The sequence below is a fragment of the Syngnathoides biaculeatus genome, chromosome 23 (genome assembly GCF_019802595.1).
Source record: "Syngnathoides biaculeatus isolate LvHL_M chromosome 23, ASM1980259v1, whole genome shotgun sequence".
Classification (NCBI taxonomy): Eukaryota; Metazoa; Chordata; class Actinopteri; order Syngnathiformes; family Syngnathidae; genus Syngnathoides; species Syngnathoides biaculeatus.
In genome coordinates, this window is record NC_084662.1 from 12,827,142 (window position 1) to 12,842,678 (window position 15,537).

Sequence of the window (15,537 nt, forward strand, 5' to 3'; positions counted from 1 at the left end):
GACATGACACTAGTCTCTGATCGCAAAGATGGAGGGCCAAGGAAAACTAGCTACTGCCATACATTTGAATCATGGACAAATTTTGGTTGCAGTTTTTCCCTTTACGTTGGAAATGTTAATATTCCTTCCCGTAATGCCCCTCTACACGTTTCATGAAGACCTCTGGGGGGTTTCTTTATTCTAGACCTCCCACATCTGAGGCACTAAACGGTTCAGCTGGTATTTTTTTTTAACCCGCGCTTGGGGCGGGTTCTGTGGCACAGCTGGTTTTCCACAGCTCAGCGCAGGGAACGTTTCTGCTGGATTCTGCAGTTGTTACGTAAAGCGCATTGAGCGAGTCAAACTTGCCCATCCTTCAGTGCGGGTGGAGAGGTCCGTTGTTCGGAACCGGCAGGAGATGGGAGGCAAGTGAACGGAAATAAAAAAAAAAAATGACTTTGTTTCCATTTAAACAGGAGTCATCTGGTTTCCATGGCATCTGATGAATGTCATTGTTGACAAAGACGTTTCCATGCAGGAAGACTCTGAGGTTCAGCTCGGAGGCCACTGAAACCCGAAAGGGGAAAAACTGGTCCCATCGTACACTCACTTGGCAAGTCTGTTCGACAGTTTTAAGTTTTTGGGTTTTTTTTTTTTCCAACAGTGGAACCTCTAAAGTTGACCTGGATTTGTTCCGGGGCAGGAGTGGGGCATGTTAAAAAGGGAATAGTGGCACGGTTATGTAGCTGCAATGTCAAGAAATGGACGGGCATTGGGGTTTTGTACCAGTACCAATTTTAGGCTAATTGAATCTCGAGTTTCCACTGTATCTCTGCATGTTTCCTCTCCATGGTTACAGGTTCCGTTCACTCGGAACGGGGGGGGGGGGGGGGGGTGAAACGAGACCGAGCCACCGACCAGGCCGTGCGGGTATCGCTCAGCAGAAAGCGCCGCATTCGTGAGTGAATAGACGCAGCCCACGTGTCAAGGTTGGCCAGTCAAAGAGTTCTTCGTCTGTTCCGACACGAGAAGACGAGCGGCTCTTTGTTAACCCACACCAAGACTATAAAGACTACGGTTTGAATCCCCTCTTACATCACGTACACCCAGTTTTGCAAGTTCCTTCTCGAAAAACTGTAAACCTCTTGACTGATAATAAAAGGATGACTCTTGTTAATTAGAAGGAAAAAAAGCACAGCTTGTTAGCATAGTTGCAATCTTCACGAATATGCCCTTTTTTTTTTTAACAGTCAATGCATTTTTGCGTGTCGGTAGCCGTTTTTCTGCATGCCGGTGACATTCTTTGGTCCCGACGGTACCGAGAGAAAATGTCTTACGTGGCGTTGAAAGGCTCTTCGCAATGTAAACGTTTGCTGCAGGTTGCATGCAAATGTGTGTAGGCGTTGCGGTGGACTCTCAAAGGGAATGCGCCGCCCCGTTAAAATGGAAGGTTTTCAATGAGACATAAAGCCGTACGTTTTAGAAACCCCGTTCATGAGATCCTGACATATCTGTCAAACTGGATACACCTGTGACTCCTGAAGAACTGAAATCTACCTTGATGTCGATGCAGTGGGGGGAAAACGTGCCGACTGATTCCCTGGCGAATTTTTCAAATCATTTGTTGACAAAATCTCGACAATCTCCACAAAGAATTTTGCGGATTATCATCCCTCCCACATTGGGCCAGGTTGCCGTGTCAATTTCAGGCTCCCCAAGCTTGCGTTGGTTTTCTCCGGGTATGCCTGCTTTCTCCCGCATTCATTTATTTCTGTGTCAAAATTGTCATATGTAATAAACATTAATGTTGCGATATGGCATTTTCTGCTACCAATCCCCTTTATACAGTGACTTGATCAATAGTGGAACAAACTATTATTCCTCAACTTGTGCATCTGAAAGAATATAGTGAGGTATGGTTTTACTGTCATAACAGCCCTCCGAGGGAAATTGAAATGACGTTGCAGCCTTCGACAAAAATGAGTTTGAAACCCCTGCTCTAACATGTTGCATGCGCGGTTGGTGGCCGTGTTCCACGTGATTTACGAAGATTGTGATCTTTTACTAAGATCCTAAATGGTGCCACAAGCTCAAAAATTTGTTCTGGAATCATGGAATTGGTAGTCCATCCATCCATCCATTTTCTTTGCCGCTTATCCTCACGAGGGTCGCGGGGAGCGCTGGAGCCTATCCCAGCTCTCAACGGCCAAGAGGCAGGGTACACCCTGAACTGGTTGCCAGCCAATCGCAGGGCACATCGAGACAAACAGCCGCACTCACAATCACACCTAGGGGCAATTTAGAGTGCCAAGAGTCAAGAACAATTTCGAGTCTCCAATGAATGCACATTTTTGGGATGTGGGAGGAAACAGGAGTGCCCTGAGAAAACCCACGCAGTCGCGGGGAGAACATGCAAACTCGACACAGCCGGGGGTCGGGATTTGAACCCTGATCTTCATAACTGTGAGGCCAACACTCCACAGGCACTCCACCGTGCTGCTCTTGGAATTGGTAGCGTTAACCAAAAATCATCCGTCGCTCTGATAAAGTTGAGGATGTCGGGAACCGCAAGATATTTCGTTTGATCAGAGCGCATGGTCACTGGATGTACCGTTTGTGCCCACCCTGCGTAATAATAAAGTGGCCCCACCAGTGCAAATCTCCTGACAACAGCCCTAAGATGACTCCCCCCGCAGGCTTCTGCCTTCTCTCAGTAATGTGCGCGCACTTACAGCCAACAACAAGGCACTCTAAAGTGGCCACGCCAGCCCGAAGCCCCAGTCCACAGCCGGATTCTCTGTATTTTGCGTGATGTCCATGCACTCGCAACCAACAATCTTACTGTAAGGTGGCGGCGACGGTGGATTTGAGAACGGTTTTCGATGCTAACTGCATAACGTAATTTGCTCAAGTTCTTCTGAAGTGGGTGAGGGGGCGACGCTCGCTGGACCCCGGAGTACGTCAATTAAGTTATTCATTGTTCTGCCTTTGCACCTTTTCAGCATTTAACTTCCTTAAACCTTTAATGCATTTAAATGAGTACAAATCTGTGATGGTCTTTAAATAGAATGTACAGCACTTGGGGGTCAACCCTGTTATTTTTAAACATGAGCTGTAAATCAAACGCGTGAATTGGATTTTCGTCGTGCCTCCCCCTCGACAAAAATAACCGCAGTCATCCTCGTGCACAGCAGTTATCACATCGTGTGTGCTGACATCATCCAATCAATTCGCGTCCCCCCTCCCCAGGATGCACGCAAATGAATGTGCGGCGGTTTTTGGGCGTTTGGCAGACGCGATCCTGGGTGCACCCGGTTCATAGATCAGCTTCCACATCTTCCACGTTTGTGTGAACAAACAAGTTTGTGCCCATTTTTGCAGAAGGACGTAAACCTTTAGCAAATCAGGCCCTTTGTGTCGGTGAGCGTGTGCCAGTGACACACCTGCTGCCCCTCGGCCTCCTTCATCTCGGTCCAGTGGGCCAGTTGCTCCTCGCCGGTGCTACTGTGGCCCAAGGAGACCCAGCCCAGGCGCTCTCGGTGCCTCATGCTGCTCCGGCGGCAGAACACGGACAGCACCAGCGACACGTCGGACAGCTGGAAGAGCGCCACCTGGAAGACGAAGGTCTCTTTGTAGGCGGGGCTGGGCTGCCCGCGACACACCGCAGTCTTGAACTTGGACATCTCCTTCCCCTTGGAGTCCAGCATGGTCAGCGTCACGTATGTGTCTGCAAGGAGGGTGTGAGAAAGAGCGCCGTCAAGTGGTGGGAAGCAAGTATGGCAGGAATCTTGGGTTTCTATCGTCTTTATTTCTCAGCAAAGTTGTACGTTCAGAATTCTAAGACAATTTATTTAGAAGGACAGATTTCTATTTAATTCTGGTAGATATTTTCCACTAAGTTTCTTACCTCTCATGATATAAAGTTGTCCCCCAACAAAATGCTTTAAACAACAAAACAGACCATCTGGGCACACAAGATTGGAAACAAGGACAGCAAGAGGTGAAAAACAGCAGTCGGAGCCAAAAAAGGTCGCGGGAGTTTCGACGGAGATCGTTCCGAAAATTCAAAGCCGTTTTCACTCACTGATGGGTTTATCGGATGCCGCGCTTTTGAAGTGGCTCCCCTGGATCACCTCGGCGGATAGATGTCCCGTGGCCGAGTTGTACACGAGGCCCAGGAGGATCTCCGGCGGGGACGGATCCTCGGCGGAGCGGTAGGACACGCCTCCTGCGCTGCGGGACACGCTCACCACCGAGCCGCAACCCTGAGGAGGACGTTTTATTCAGCACTTATTCTGTCACGGGTATATGGTGCTCGAGGCTTGAGAGGAACTCCGCCGCTGCTTCAAAATATAAATACAAACTGGCAAAAAGCTTTCACCGTAAGTTCCGAGCCAGGCTCCAGGGTGACAGGAAGAGCGATTTTCCCCTGAAGGTTGAGCTTCGTGAGGTGGAACACCTTCTCGCCCAGGACCTTCTCCTTTTTCATCCGTCTGATGCTGTACAAGCGAAATCGAACGGCGCAGTCGCTCAGCGCGTCCTGTTCCACCCCGGAGAACTTAAAGGTCTCGGCGAAGACCGGGCACGGGCCCTTCTGGACGCCCGTCTTGGCCCGCTGCTTCTTGGTGGGCAGCAGTACCAGGTGGACTTGCCACGAGATGTTGCCCGTCTGTTTGAGAGCGGGGATGTCCGTCGCCGCGGTGACCGTGACGGCCAGCCACTGCTCGTCGGAGTCGTACTCGAAGGCCACATCCAGGGTCCCGTACTTGGCCAGGGGTTCCGGCTCGTAGGCTGAAGGGAGCAGTGGACCAGAACTGTTCTACAAAACGACAGCAATTTACTTCAATATCATCGCTGTCCAAGAAAAATTTGCAATTTTTATAGTGTCTCATTTGTTTTCTGCTCACCTCGGGCCCCACCACAGCAGTGCTGTCACTAGGTATGTCCTCCTCGCAGCCTTTGTTGACATAGCTCCCGCTGTCCTGGTCCACACTCGCCTCACTGGAGCAGCGCTGAGGGGACGACCCCCTGCGGACTCTGGAGCGGGAGGAGGACACGTGGCCCACCGAGACCCGATCCTGATAGGGAGGAGGCTGGCCCTCCGTGAGGGAAGGCACTTTCTTTATCTTCTGGATGCTGCTGGCTGCTTTCATCACAAACACTAAGAGAAGTCGTAGTAACGTGAGTAACCGCTCGCTCCGTACTTAAGGAACAGTTTACTCTGTTAAAGCCAACTAGCACCTTTACGACAGAACGTAGTACCACCACGTGGGGCCAGACCAAGGAGACCATCCTCACGAAGTACAAGACCATCGGAAGATCGATCCTGAACTACACGGCACCTGTGTGGACTCCCAACCCGAAGCTAACTCATTGGGACTCCCTCCAGGCAGCTCAAAACACTGCCTTTCGAATCGCCACGGGCTGCCACAAAATGGCTTCCATCGATCACCTACACGCCGAGTCGAAGCTCCTTCCGGTAGGCGAGCACAATGTGATGCTCACAAAACAATACGCGCTTCAGTGCTACCTCGCCGTAGAGCCTAATCATGAGATGACAACGCATAAAGCGTGCCCCAGAGCGTTGCTCAAAACCGTCCAAGATATCGAGCCATCGACCGAGCAGTACATTCATCGGCCGGCTACAGGCGCCGCCTCTTGGCGATCCGTCGAACCACCATAACCGGAGGGATCGCCGGCAACAAACCCTTCCCGCCTCCAGGAGCCGAATCCGAAAGACAACTCCCGCGGCCCGTGACATCGACGCTATCGCAACTTCGTTCGGGCTGGTGTCACTCCTCAAAAACCGACCACGCTGACGGTGGAACACCTGTGGAGCGCCCCGGCCGATGTGGCTCACTTTCTGGACCTTGATACGGAATAACGACCGTTGTACGTGGCTATAACAACATAGTACCGGTAGGCCTGAGGCTGGTTGTCGTTGAATTGATACATCACAACATATTAGAGATCAAGGAGGCAAAGGGGTTGAAATTCTATGGGAAGTTACAATGGAGAATTTTTTTAAAGAGACACTCACCATGTTCACCGGAGGCTTCACTGCTGTAGCCTTCCTGCTCTGTGGCCTCCTTGTTTATGCTACTGCACAATGTAGTCACGTTGGACTGGACCACAGACTCCGGATCTCTGTCCTCGTCGCTGTCTGTCAAAACCGCATCTGATGGAACATACGCAGGCAAATGTGTGATATCGTCTATGTAAAGATGGCATCTGTTACCTGGGCCTTCATAGGAGGCTAATACTACCGTTCTGACTGCAACATTTGAGAATCCATCAATAACGAAAACACAACTGCAGTCAACTGAGCCAAGTAAAATATCTAGACCAGTTCAGAATCAGTCTTCATCTACATCCACGTACCACAGGGGAAACAGTATGACGTGACGAGAACTGACCGGTAGGACTAAATAGATGCTCGTGTTCAGGACAGCAGACCGAAATCTGGTCACAACGAAAGATTCAAGAAGGGTCACAAGAGTCAAGAAGCCCCAAAAAACGTAATCTGGCGAGAACGTCTAGTCCAGCAAGGTGAATTTCAAGAAAAGGAAGGAAAGTTCAAGCACCACACCATCTAACCTTGCTTGCGTTTGTCTTTCTTTTTGTTCTTCTTGCCTTTCTCCTTCTTCTTTGCCTCCTTCTCAGCTTTCTTAGCGACTTTCTCCTTCTTTTTGACTTTAGTTCTCGTGGCGTCCGGCGCTCCCTCGTCGTCGCCTTCCCTCCCCAGGCTGCGCTTTTCCTCCTCCTGTTCGCATAAACTCTCACTTTGAGGCTCCGATGACGGAGTCGCTCGATCCCATTCTTTGCGTCCGCTGGGCTGAGTTGCGTCTTCGCCGGCACTCGCTTCTTCGCCTGTTTTTTTTAACTCATTGTCTTCCGCGTCCTCTTCCTGTCCCTCTCGCGAAGGTTCTTCATTGGTCCTGGACATGGCGGCTTTCTCCAAGCGCTTCTCCCTCCTTTCTTTCCTCCTCTGCTCCATCTTCTCCTGCAACTCTTTCTCCTCCTTCTTCCTCCTCTCTTCCTCCGCTATCTCGGCTTCCGTCTTCTTCACCCGCCAACACCCGTCCCTCCATTCCCACTCCAGCCGGCTTTGCGCGTAGTCCTCCTCGACCTCGTGGCTACTTTGGTTGGTTTTCGAGCTCGATCTTGTCGTTTCTGGCCCAACGCTTCTGTTCCCAGCTTTCCCGTCCTGCTCAGCGGATGTCCGCGCCGACTCCTTCTCTCCGTCCTCCTCCTCCTGGACCTTGTTGATGATGGTGTTGACCTGCTCGGTCAACTGGTCGCTGACGGCGTACGTGACGTCGCTGACGGCGTTTGCCAGGTCGTCCACTTTGCTGCTGACCGAGTCCAAGATGGAAGAAATGTTGACGGATGGGAGGTTCTGTTGAAAGCTCTTGAAGAAGGCCATCTCTCCACGGGCGGGGGTTCGACTGGGTGTTGACTGCCAGGTTAGTTCATCACAGGCACTGACACGGACATGTGATTGTTAGCACAAGGCGTGCGCCAAGACCACCGCTTATGTTTACTAAAACACTTAATTCAAGCAGTACTTGGACAGTTTTTATACACAGGAGCAACTTATTAATTGTAAATATATCAGGAGTTCAAATTCAAAAAGTGAAAGTCAAATAGCATTAAAGTGGTGCCTTCGTTCAATCAAAATGTTCGTAACTCAAATCATCTTTGCCTATTTAAATTAATGGAAAGGCCATTAATCTGTTCCAGTAACCCGAAAAGCACAACCAAAACTATTGTCACATGTTTTTAATAGAACAAAATGGCACTCTAAAGTATTGCACCTCATAAAAGAAATATTAAGTTTATGATAGTTTTACTTTATGATCATTCAACCTGCACCAGGGGGTGGTATAACACCAAAAGGACATACTACATGTAGATTTGATGATGAAACAACTAAATTGCGATAATTGTAGTCATTTTTTTTGCAGGGGATAAAGAATATATGATTGTGTATTACTGTATTCTCTGGATACATGAGTTGTTTCAGATTGTTTTCAAATATAAATTGGTCAAAGGGTTATAATTACCTCAACATCAATGCATTTATTGCATTTACTTTGTGTATTAGCGTCACGCTAGGTGCCTTCCGTAAAACAATGCTATGCGGTTTGAATACAAAATCTGTTTTTATTTTGCAGATCTAATTTTTTGTACAAGTCATTGGAAATGGGAATAAAAAGCTTGCAGTCAGTACTTGACCTCTTTTTTTTTTTATAATTTTCTCAAGACCTGCCAAACTGCTGCTTGTTGTTCCTGCCACCAGTGAATACGTGCAACAAAATTTCTTTTGCCTGTAACTCAAAACAAAAAAATGAAGTTGAGAGCGGATGTGTGTCCCTCAAAAAGCGTTCGGTACCTGTTTGGTTGCTCCGGTAGCCACTGAGTTGCGGCGCCGTGTCGCATTCGTCCACTGACAGTTTGTTGCTGAGGTAGAAAAAAAACAGAGCCATCAGCGCCATGAAGGCGGTGATGGAGGACAGGACACCCAGAAGCTCGAGAGACACTGAGGACGAGATAAGCACAGGCGGACAAAAATGGAGGATTTATTTAAGGGTTTAATAATCATGTTATACACACACAATGCAAATAATAAATAATAAAGGAAAAGTTCCCAGTCAGGGCTGCTGCACTAGTCTGTGTTCTCTCTACTTCTAAGGCGCTGCAGCTCTGTATGTAGGCCAGTTGTGGTGCACGTAATCATCCCTATGCTATTTTTATGCGCACTATCTGACTACAACGTAGAGCTAGTTAACACACCTGCACGCTAGTACGACTTCGCTTCTCAGATTGCGTCTCGCGCACATTTACGACAATGTCACACAGAGGTTAATATGATTCCGTGCGGAGAAAATACACATTTTTCCTCATCCTTTTTCTATTGCACTTGTCCTCGTTAGGTTCGTTGCTGAGCTGGAGTTTATCCCCTCTTGCTTGGGGCCAGTCGTGTAGGGGACCACCTCAAATGGTCTTGAGTCAAACATGGGGCACATGAACATTTTTGATTAACCTAACATACATATTTTTGGAAAGTGCGAGAAGGGTAGAAAAAAATCTGCAACAGAGTCAAGTTTCAAACCCAGATCCAGTAGATGTGAGACAGATTTGCTAATTACGAATCACATCCCACATTATGTTGGTCAACATTGAAAGTGCATCGTATTCCTGAAATATTCGGTCAAACAGTACAAGTACAAGTATGTACTGTACTTATGCTAAAATAGTGTTTCCCAATCTATTAAAAACCACGGCACATAGTTTACATAAAAACATAAAAGAAGTAATCTAGTGGAAAAGCATTTCATTGTTTGCTAGTCACTACAACAATATACGTCGCTGGCACATAGACAACAAAAAACAAAGATACAATTATCATCAATAATTTTCAAACCAATTACCGTAATTTCTGGCCTACAAAGCGCGACTTTTTTCATACGCTTTCAACTCTGGGGTTTATGCGGTGATGCGGCTAAATTATCCATTTTTTTTTTCTAACGGCCGCAAGGGGGCACTCGAGCGGAAAAGGTATGCGTGAGACCCGTGGAATATATGTTCCGAGGAAGTGACTTTTACCGGCCCTGTTAGCGCTGAGCTTGCGTTAGCCCTGGGCTAGCATGTTACTGCCGTGTCTCGGTGATTTTTACTGGTTAATATTAAGAAGAAAAACTAAAAATGTTATCCACCCCCCTGCACACAATTATTTATTTACCGTAATTTCCGGCCAATAAGTCGCAACTTTTTTCACACGCTTTCAACTCTGCGTTTTATGCGGTGATGCGGATAATTTGTGCATTTTTTTCTAACGGCCGCAAGGGGGCACTCGAGCGGAAAAGGTAAGCGTGAGACCCGTGGAATATATGTTCCGAGGAAGTGACTTTTACCGGCCCTGTTAGCGCTGAGCTCGCGTTAGCGCTGGGCTAGCATGTTACTGCCGTGTCTCGGTGATTTTTACTGGTTAATATTAAGAAGAAAAACTAAAAATGTTATCCACCCCCCTGCACACAATTATTTATTTACCGTAATTTCCGGCCTATAAGTCGCAACTTTTTTCACACGCTTTCAACTCTCCGTTTTATGCGGTGATGCGGATAATTTGTGCATTTTTTTCTAACGGCCGCAAGGGGGCACTCGAGCGGAAAAGGTAAGCGTGAGACCCGTGGAATATATGTTCCGAGGAAGTGACTTTTACCGGCCCTGTTAGCGCTGAGCTCGCGTTAGCGCTGGGCTAGCATGTTACTGCCGTGTCTTGGTGATTTTTACTGGTTAATATTAAGAAGAAAAACTAAAAATGTTATCCACCCCCCTGCACACAATTATTTATTTACCGTCATTTCCGGCCTATAAGTCGCAACTTTTTTCACACGCTTTCAACTCTGCGTTTTATGCGGTGATGCGGATAATTTGTGCATTTTTTTCTAACGGCCGCAAGGGGGCACTCGAGCGGAAAAGGTAAGAGTGACACAAGTGGAATATATGTGTCGAGGAAGTGACTTTTACCCGTCCGGCCTTGTTAGCGTGGCGATAGCATGTTATTGCTGTGTCTCAGTGATTTTTACCAGTATGTTTTTTTTTTTTCTAACCAGCCCTATTAGCGCGGCGCTAGCGTTAGCATCAGCGCAGCAGCGCTAGCGTTAAACTCTCTGCGTATGGTCTGTCTTTCTAAATATCTTGTGTTTCAATGTGGGTTTCAATGTGGATACTTGCGGCTGTTACATAGCTGCGGCCCATGTATGTACCAAATGGTATTTCCTTTACAAATGTACTGGGTGAGGCTTATAACCTGGTGGGCTCTGTAGGACAAGAATTACGGTAAGTTGAATAAAATAGCTGTATGCTCAGAAAACCGTTTGTTATGCCTCCCATCTTTGCATTCATGTGTCGGCTACATTTGCGTAAAGAAGTAGACAGGCAAAATGAGAGACGGCGGGGAGAACCCGGTGTAAACATTTTGGGTATGTCGACAAAAATGCTCAGCGCGCATCGACGCAGTGCAGGAGCCTCTGAATAATCGAAGGGGTGACTTAGAGCCAGTCGCCCACAGTGACAAAACTGAACATGAAACTCTGCAGCCCGTGTGTAGCACTCTTATTCGTTGAAATCTGAAAGTCAAAATCTAGAGAACAATGCAGCCTGAGCAGAGATGCAGACTGCATATGCGACAGAGGGTTGAATCCCCAGAGATAAAAAAAAAAGCCATTTGCTGCCCCTCTTACCATCTGTATATCCCCTTTCTTGTCACGACTTCCAGGAGGCTCCCCTCCAGTCTGTTTTACTCGCTACTAAAGGACAACTAAAGTTGTTCTATTTGGAATCACGAGAACAGCAAGCCTCTCTGCTATCTATGAAAGAAATAATAGCTCACCGCTAGCTCTTATCCCGACACGTAGCGAGCTCATAGCCATGTCGGACCTGCTCTGCAAATGTCAACAATAGCTGAATAATTTAAAACCCCGAGGTAAATTGACCTCTCGGCCCGTGTAACCTTGGAAAGTGGAGGTGAAGCGAGACAAACTTGGAAATTAACAATTTTTTTCAGTATAATACCTGTTATTTGTGGTTCATTAGCGATGCTTTCGAGCGCCTCGTTGTCGCGTTGTGGAAAAGCCCTTCTAACACCGGGTTGGATATATTCCTTTGGTGTGAAGCATAAGAACGGTGGTAGAAATAGCAGCATCCATTTTTCTAGGTCGTAATCGAGGTATTTGATTGGCGGCAGAGTGGGGCGTGGCCTCAGCGCAATCGGTGGACATGCCCATAGCGTTCAAAAATGGACATAACGGCTTTTTTCTTCTATTTTAAATGATTTTGAACAATTTTAGAAGCTATGTTTTTCACTTTAAAGTGACTTTACTGGTAACAAAACTGCTTTTTTATGTACCGTAATTCCCGGGCTACCTAGCGCACCTGGTTATAAGCCTCACCCAGTACATTAGTAAGGGAAATACCATTTGGTACATACACAGGCTGTGTAAAAACTGCAAGTGCCCACATTGAAACACGAGATATTTACAAAGAAAGACGGTACACAGAGAGTTTACTGCTAATGCTAACGCCACGCTAACAGGGCCGGTTAGAAAAAACATACTGGTTAAAAATCGTTGAGACACAGCAGTAACACGCTAGCGCAGCGATAACATCACAAAACAACAACACAAAAAATGCACAAATTAGCCGCATCACCGCATAAACCGCATGGTTGAAAGCTTGCGAAAAAAGTCGCGTCTTATTGGCCAGAAATTATGGTAAATAAGTAATTGTGGGCAGGGGGGTGTATAACATTTTTACTTTTTCTTAATATTACGAGTTCATTCTTGTAAAATGTGGACTCTTTCTGAATATTACAAGTTCTTATGACTTAATTCTGGTAAAACTGAGACTTTTACTAAACCTTTGCCCTTTTTCTTGCTATTACTAATCCAACTTTATTGTAACATAATTTTTGTCTCTTATCGGTGAGGCCCGAATACGCCTTCAAAGGTCAACCTTGAAAACTTCAGCACAATTATTTGGAGGGGGGAAAAAATGTTTTTATTGATCGCACAGTTGAATATTTGTCAGCAGGTTGATTAATTAACACTCGTTTAATTAAAAAGGAGATAAAAGGTCGCTTACACAAAACCTCCACGCTGAATAAATCATGAGCACGCTGCCGCCTTCTTTTGCACAAGTGGACACAAACTTGATACGCTATTCATAATTCAGTAACATGTCACTTCTAAATCAAAAGTGTGCCAACGGGTACAATAACATACACGCGTACAACGCTCGCTCGGCGTTACCTCTTCTCGCGCAGATGAGCTCGTGAACGCCGCAGTTCCTCCCGCCCCCTGGTGAGGTGAGACGAGAAATACAAATTATGAATACATGCAGCGCAAGCATACTTTGATGGCTAGAGTAACAAACCTGACAGATGTTCACGTTATCTTGTGTGAAATGGATGGACTGCAAATGACTTTGTGACATAAGAGGGACCATCACGAATCTCTCCCAATAACACAAGCGAGGAGATGAATCAGAACAAATACGCGGCGCAAATAGAGGCTGATTTGTGTTCCGTCACGCCGTCGACAGAACCACTCAGACCCAATCACTTAAAAGTCCTCGCGGGCGATTCATTCATCTGCAGGCCAAAAGCTTGCCCGAGCCCAAAAAAAAAAAAAAAAAAATTGCAACCAGCAAAACACGGAGCACCATTTTTAAATCAGAATATAGGAGAGGAAATGCAGTTTTGTGCAGTCTTGTGAGAAATTTGGGATGAAATACTGTACATTCGCGGGGGGGGGGGGGGCACGGTGGAGCACCTGGCAAAGCGTTGGCCTCACAGTTCTGAGGTCCTGGGTTCAATCCCGCCTGTGTGGAGTTTGCATGTTCTCCCCGTGCCTGCGTGGGTTTCCTCCGGGCACTCCGGTTTCCTCCCACATCCCAAAAACAAAATTGCCCCTAGGTGTGATTGTGAGTGCGGTTGTTTGTCTCGATGCGCCCTGCGATTGGCTGGCAACCAGTTCAGGGTGTACCCCGCCTCCTGCCTGTTGACAGCTGGGATAGGCTCCAGCAGGCCCCGCGACACTCGTGAGGATAAGCGGCAAAAGAATGGCTGGATTAGCCTTTACCGTTACATGATAACACTGTGTGAACCCCACTTCTCTTTCAATCAACTATAGCTTTGGAGAATGTTTTCATTTTTATATCTATTTTCACACCAGGCCCGACTGCAATGGAAGGCAGGTGCACCTTAATGAAATTAAATTATGTACATTGTGTAGCGTATATTTTTAAGTCGCCGGTACGTCATTCGCTCTTGACAGATTAATGCCGCCCCGCGAACGGATGCCGGAATTCTAATTACCGGTAATTTGTTTTATTCATTCTATTGTTCACATTGACATCCCATAACTGTAACTGCTGAGTCCATTCGGAGTCTGTTGCTAACCAAAACATCAGCACCTGCCATGCACTCATACAGAAAATTGTAATATATTTGTTAATTACTATTCCAAAAAAGCGATTCAGTCAGGGGTTCCTACACCAAGTAACTCCTGATGCAGTTTTTTCCCCCCTGACTAAGGACCAGTCGTTTCTGGATATCGGGGAAATGACCGGAATTCGAACCTGCATCATCCGTGTGAAACGAATCAGCTATACTTTACCACCACAGTACAAGTGCAGAAGTCCACTGAAAGGTGGCGTTCGCAGGTTTTTTACGAATTTTCCCAGTAAGGAATCCAATATTAGTGATTGCTACCAGATTGATGCATTTCTTTGGAACATCCATACATTTTATTAGCCTCTTATCCTCACGAGGGTCACGGTTACATATCGAGCAGAAGCGTTAATAATGCTGCGTCGGTCCTAAAATGTTCGGCAAGTATGTGGTGATTCTCACTTCCCTAGTGGCATCTCTTCTTTTACCGGTGTGCTTTTAAAACACTTTTTTATTCCCCAGATCTGTCATATTACTTATTTTTAAATATTCTTGGTAACCCATGGTAAATATTCTAATCCAGCCACAAAAACAAGTCTGCTAAAAAAGAGGGAATTTCAAAAGACCATTTTCATAATATTCTACTATCGGGTCAGTTTGACATATGACCAAAACGTTTTTTTTTTAACTCTTCCTTTAAGTGGTTTTATGAAACAACTCTTGATACATAAATGCATATGATTTCAATTCACCCAAATAGCAAGGTCGGTGTTCCATATCCCGTAAGATTAGTGAAAGTGTACATCTTGCTGGTGTCATTCAGTATTCTGCACAAATGGCTGCACGTGACACGATGACCATAAAAGGACACCCCACTTATCCCCCCCCCCCCCTCCGTTGCCATATTTCATAGAATTTTCTTACCCAATGAGACCGTAAACTCATTACGTGGGTCACGTCCTCTGTCCGTAGAATTTAGCGACGAAAACAAACCGGCCACGGCACCATCTTCCTCCGCGAACTAATATAGTCCCAGCAAATTAAAAGTGTTCGGCACGTGCCACTACAGCGCAAGTCATTTTCGCCTTAAATGTGTTTAAAAAAAAAAAAATGAAAGTGTGCAGTGGTTTGGGGTTTTTATTTCGGGATACAGACGTGACTGACCATGTAAAAAGCACAACGAGCGCGAGCTCATCCCGTGACGGGATCGCAATATTCATCATCACCATTATGCAGCTCCTCGCAAAAAAAAAAAAAAACACCATTCCCAAAACGCTCCATCAACATTTTAATAACCCATTAATATTTCGTGAAACGTCGACGTCACTGTGTCCCGCAGTAAAGTTTTACGAGAGTCTCACGCGCCCCCCCACGCTCCCTCCCACCCCCCACGTCAACAGAACACCTGAGAACGAGCGCTTACCGTCCACCGCCATCATGCTCCGTCCCGGACTCTACCAAACGTGAGGGATGGGGGGGGGGGTGTGGAGTGCGGTGGGGGTCTGTTGGGAACCGCAGAAGGTCATTCGTGCGGCGCACCCGCTGCGTTCTATTGTGCAATATGATAAAGGCACTGCAGCAGACGACACGGTGTTATTAAA

The 15,537-nt window shown here is 46.7% G+C and overlaps 1 protein-coding gene across 1 annotated transcript; it reads right to left on the minus strand.

The window, feature by feature from the left end:
* Positions 1-68: 68 nt before the first annotated feature.
* LOC133496214 (synaptotagmin-14-like) lies at positions 69-7,405 on the minus strand. The gene is made up of 7 exons (XM_061811491.1): positions 6,577-7,405; positions 6,020-6,157; positions 4,887-5,122; positions 4,361-4,798; positions 4,064-4,244; positions 3,887-3,943; positions 69-3,706 (listed from the first exon to the last, which is right to left on the minus strand). The coding sequence occupies exons 1-7, from the start codon at positions 7,403-7,405 to the stop codon at positions 3,375-3,377; spliced, it is 2,211 nt and encodes a 736-aa protein (XP_061667475.1). The 3' UTR covers positions 69-3,374.
* Positions 7,406-15,537: the final 8,132 nt, after the last annotated feature.

Bases quoted from the DNA above. Each gene is read 5' to 3' on its own strand.
- LOC133496214 (XM_061811491.1), bottom strand. From the start codon at position 7,405: ATGGCCTTCTTCAAGAGCTTTCAACAGAACCTCCCATCCGTCAACATT. The intron at 4,799-4,886 runs GTGAGCAGAAAA...GTCGTTTTGTAG, and splicing joins CTGCTGTGGTGGGGCCCGAG to AACAGTTCTGGTCCACTGCT. The intron at 3,707-3,886 runs GTAAGAAACTTA...CCCTCCTTGCAG, and splicing joins ACAACTTTATATCATGAGAG to ACACATACGTGACGCTGACC.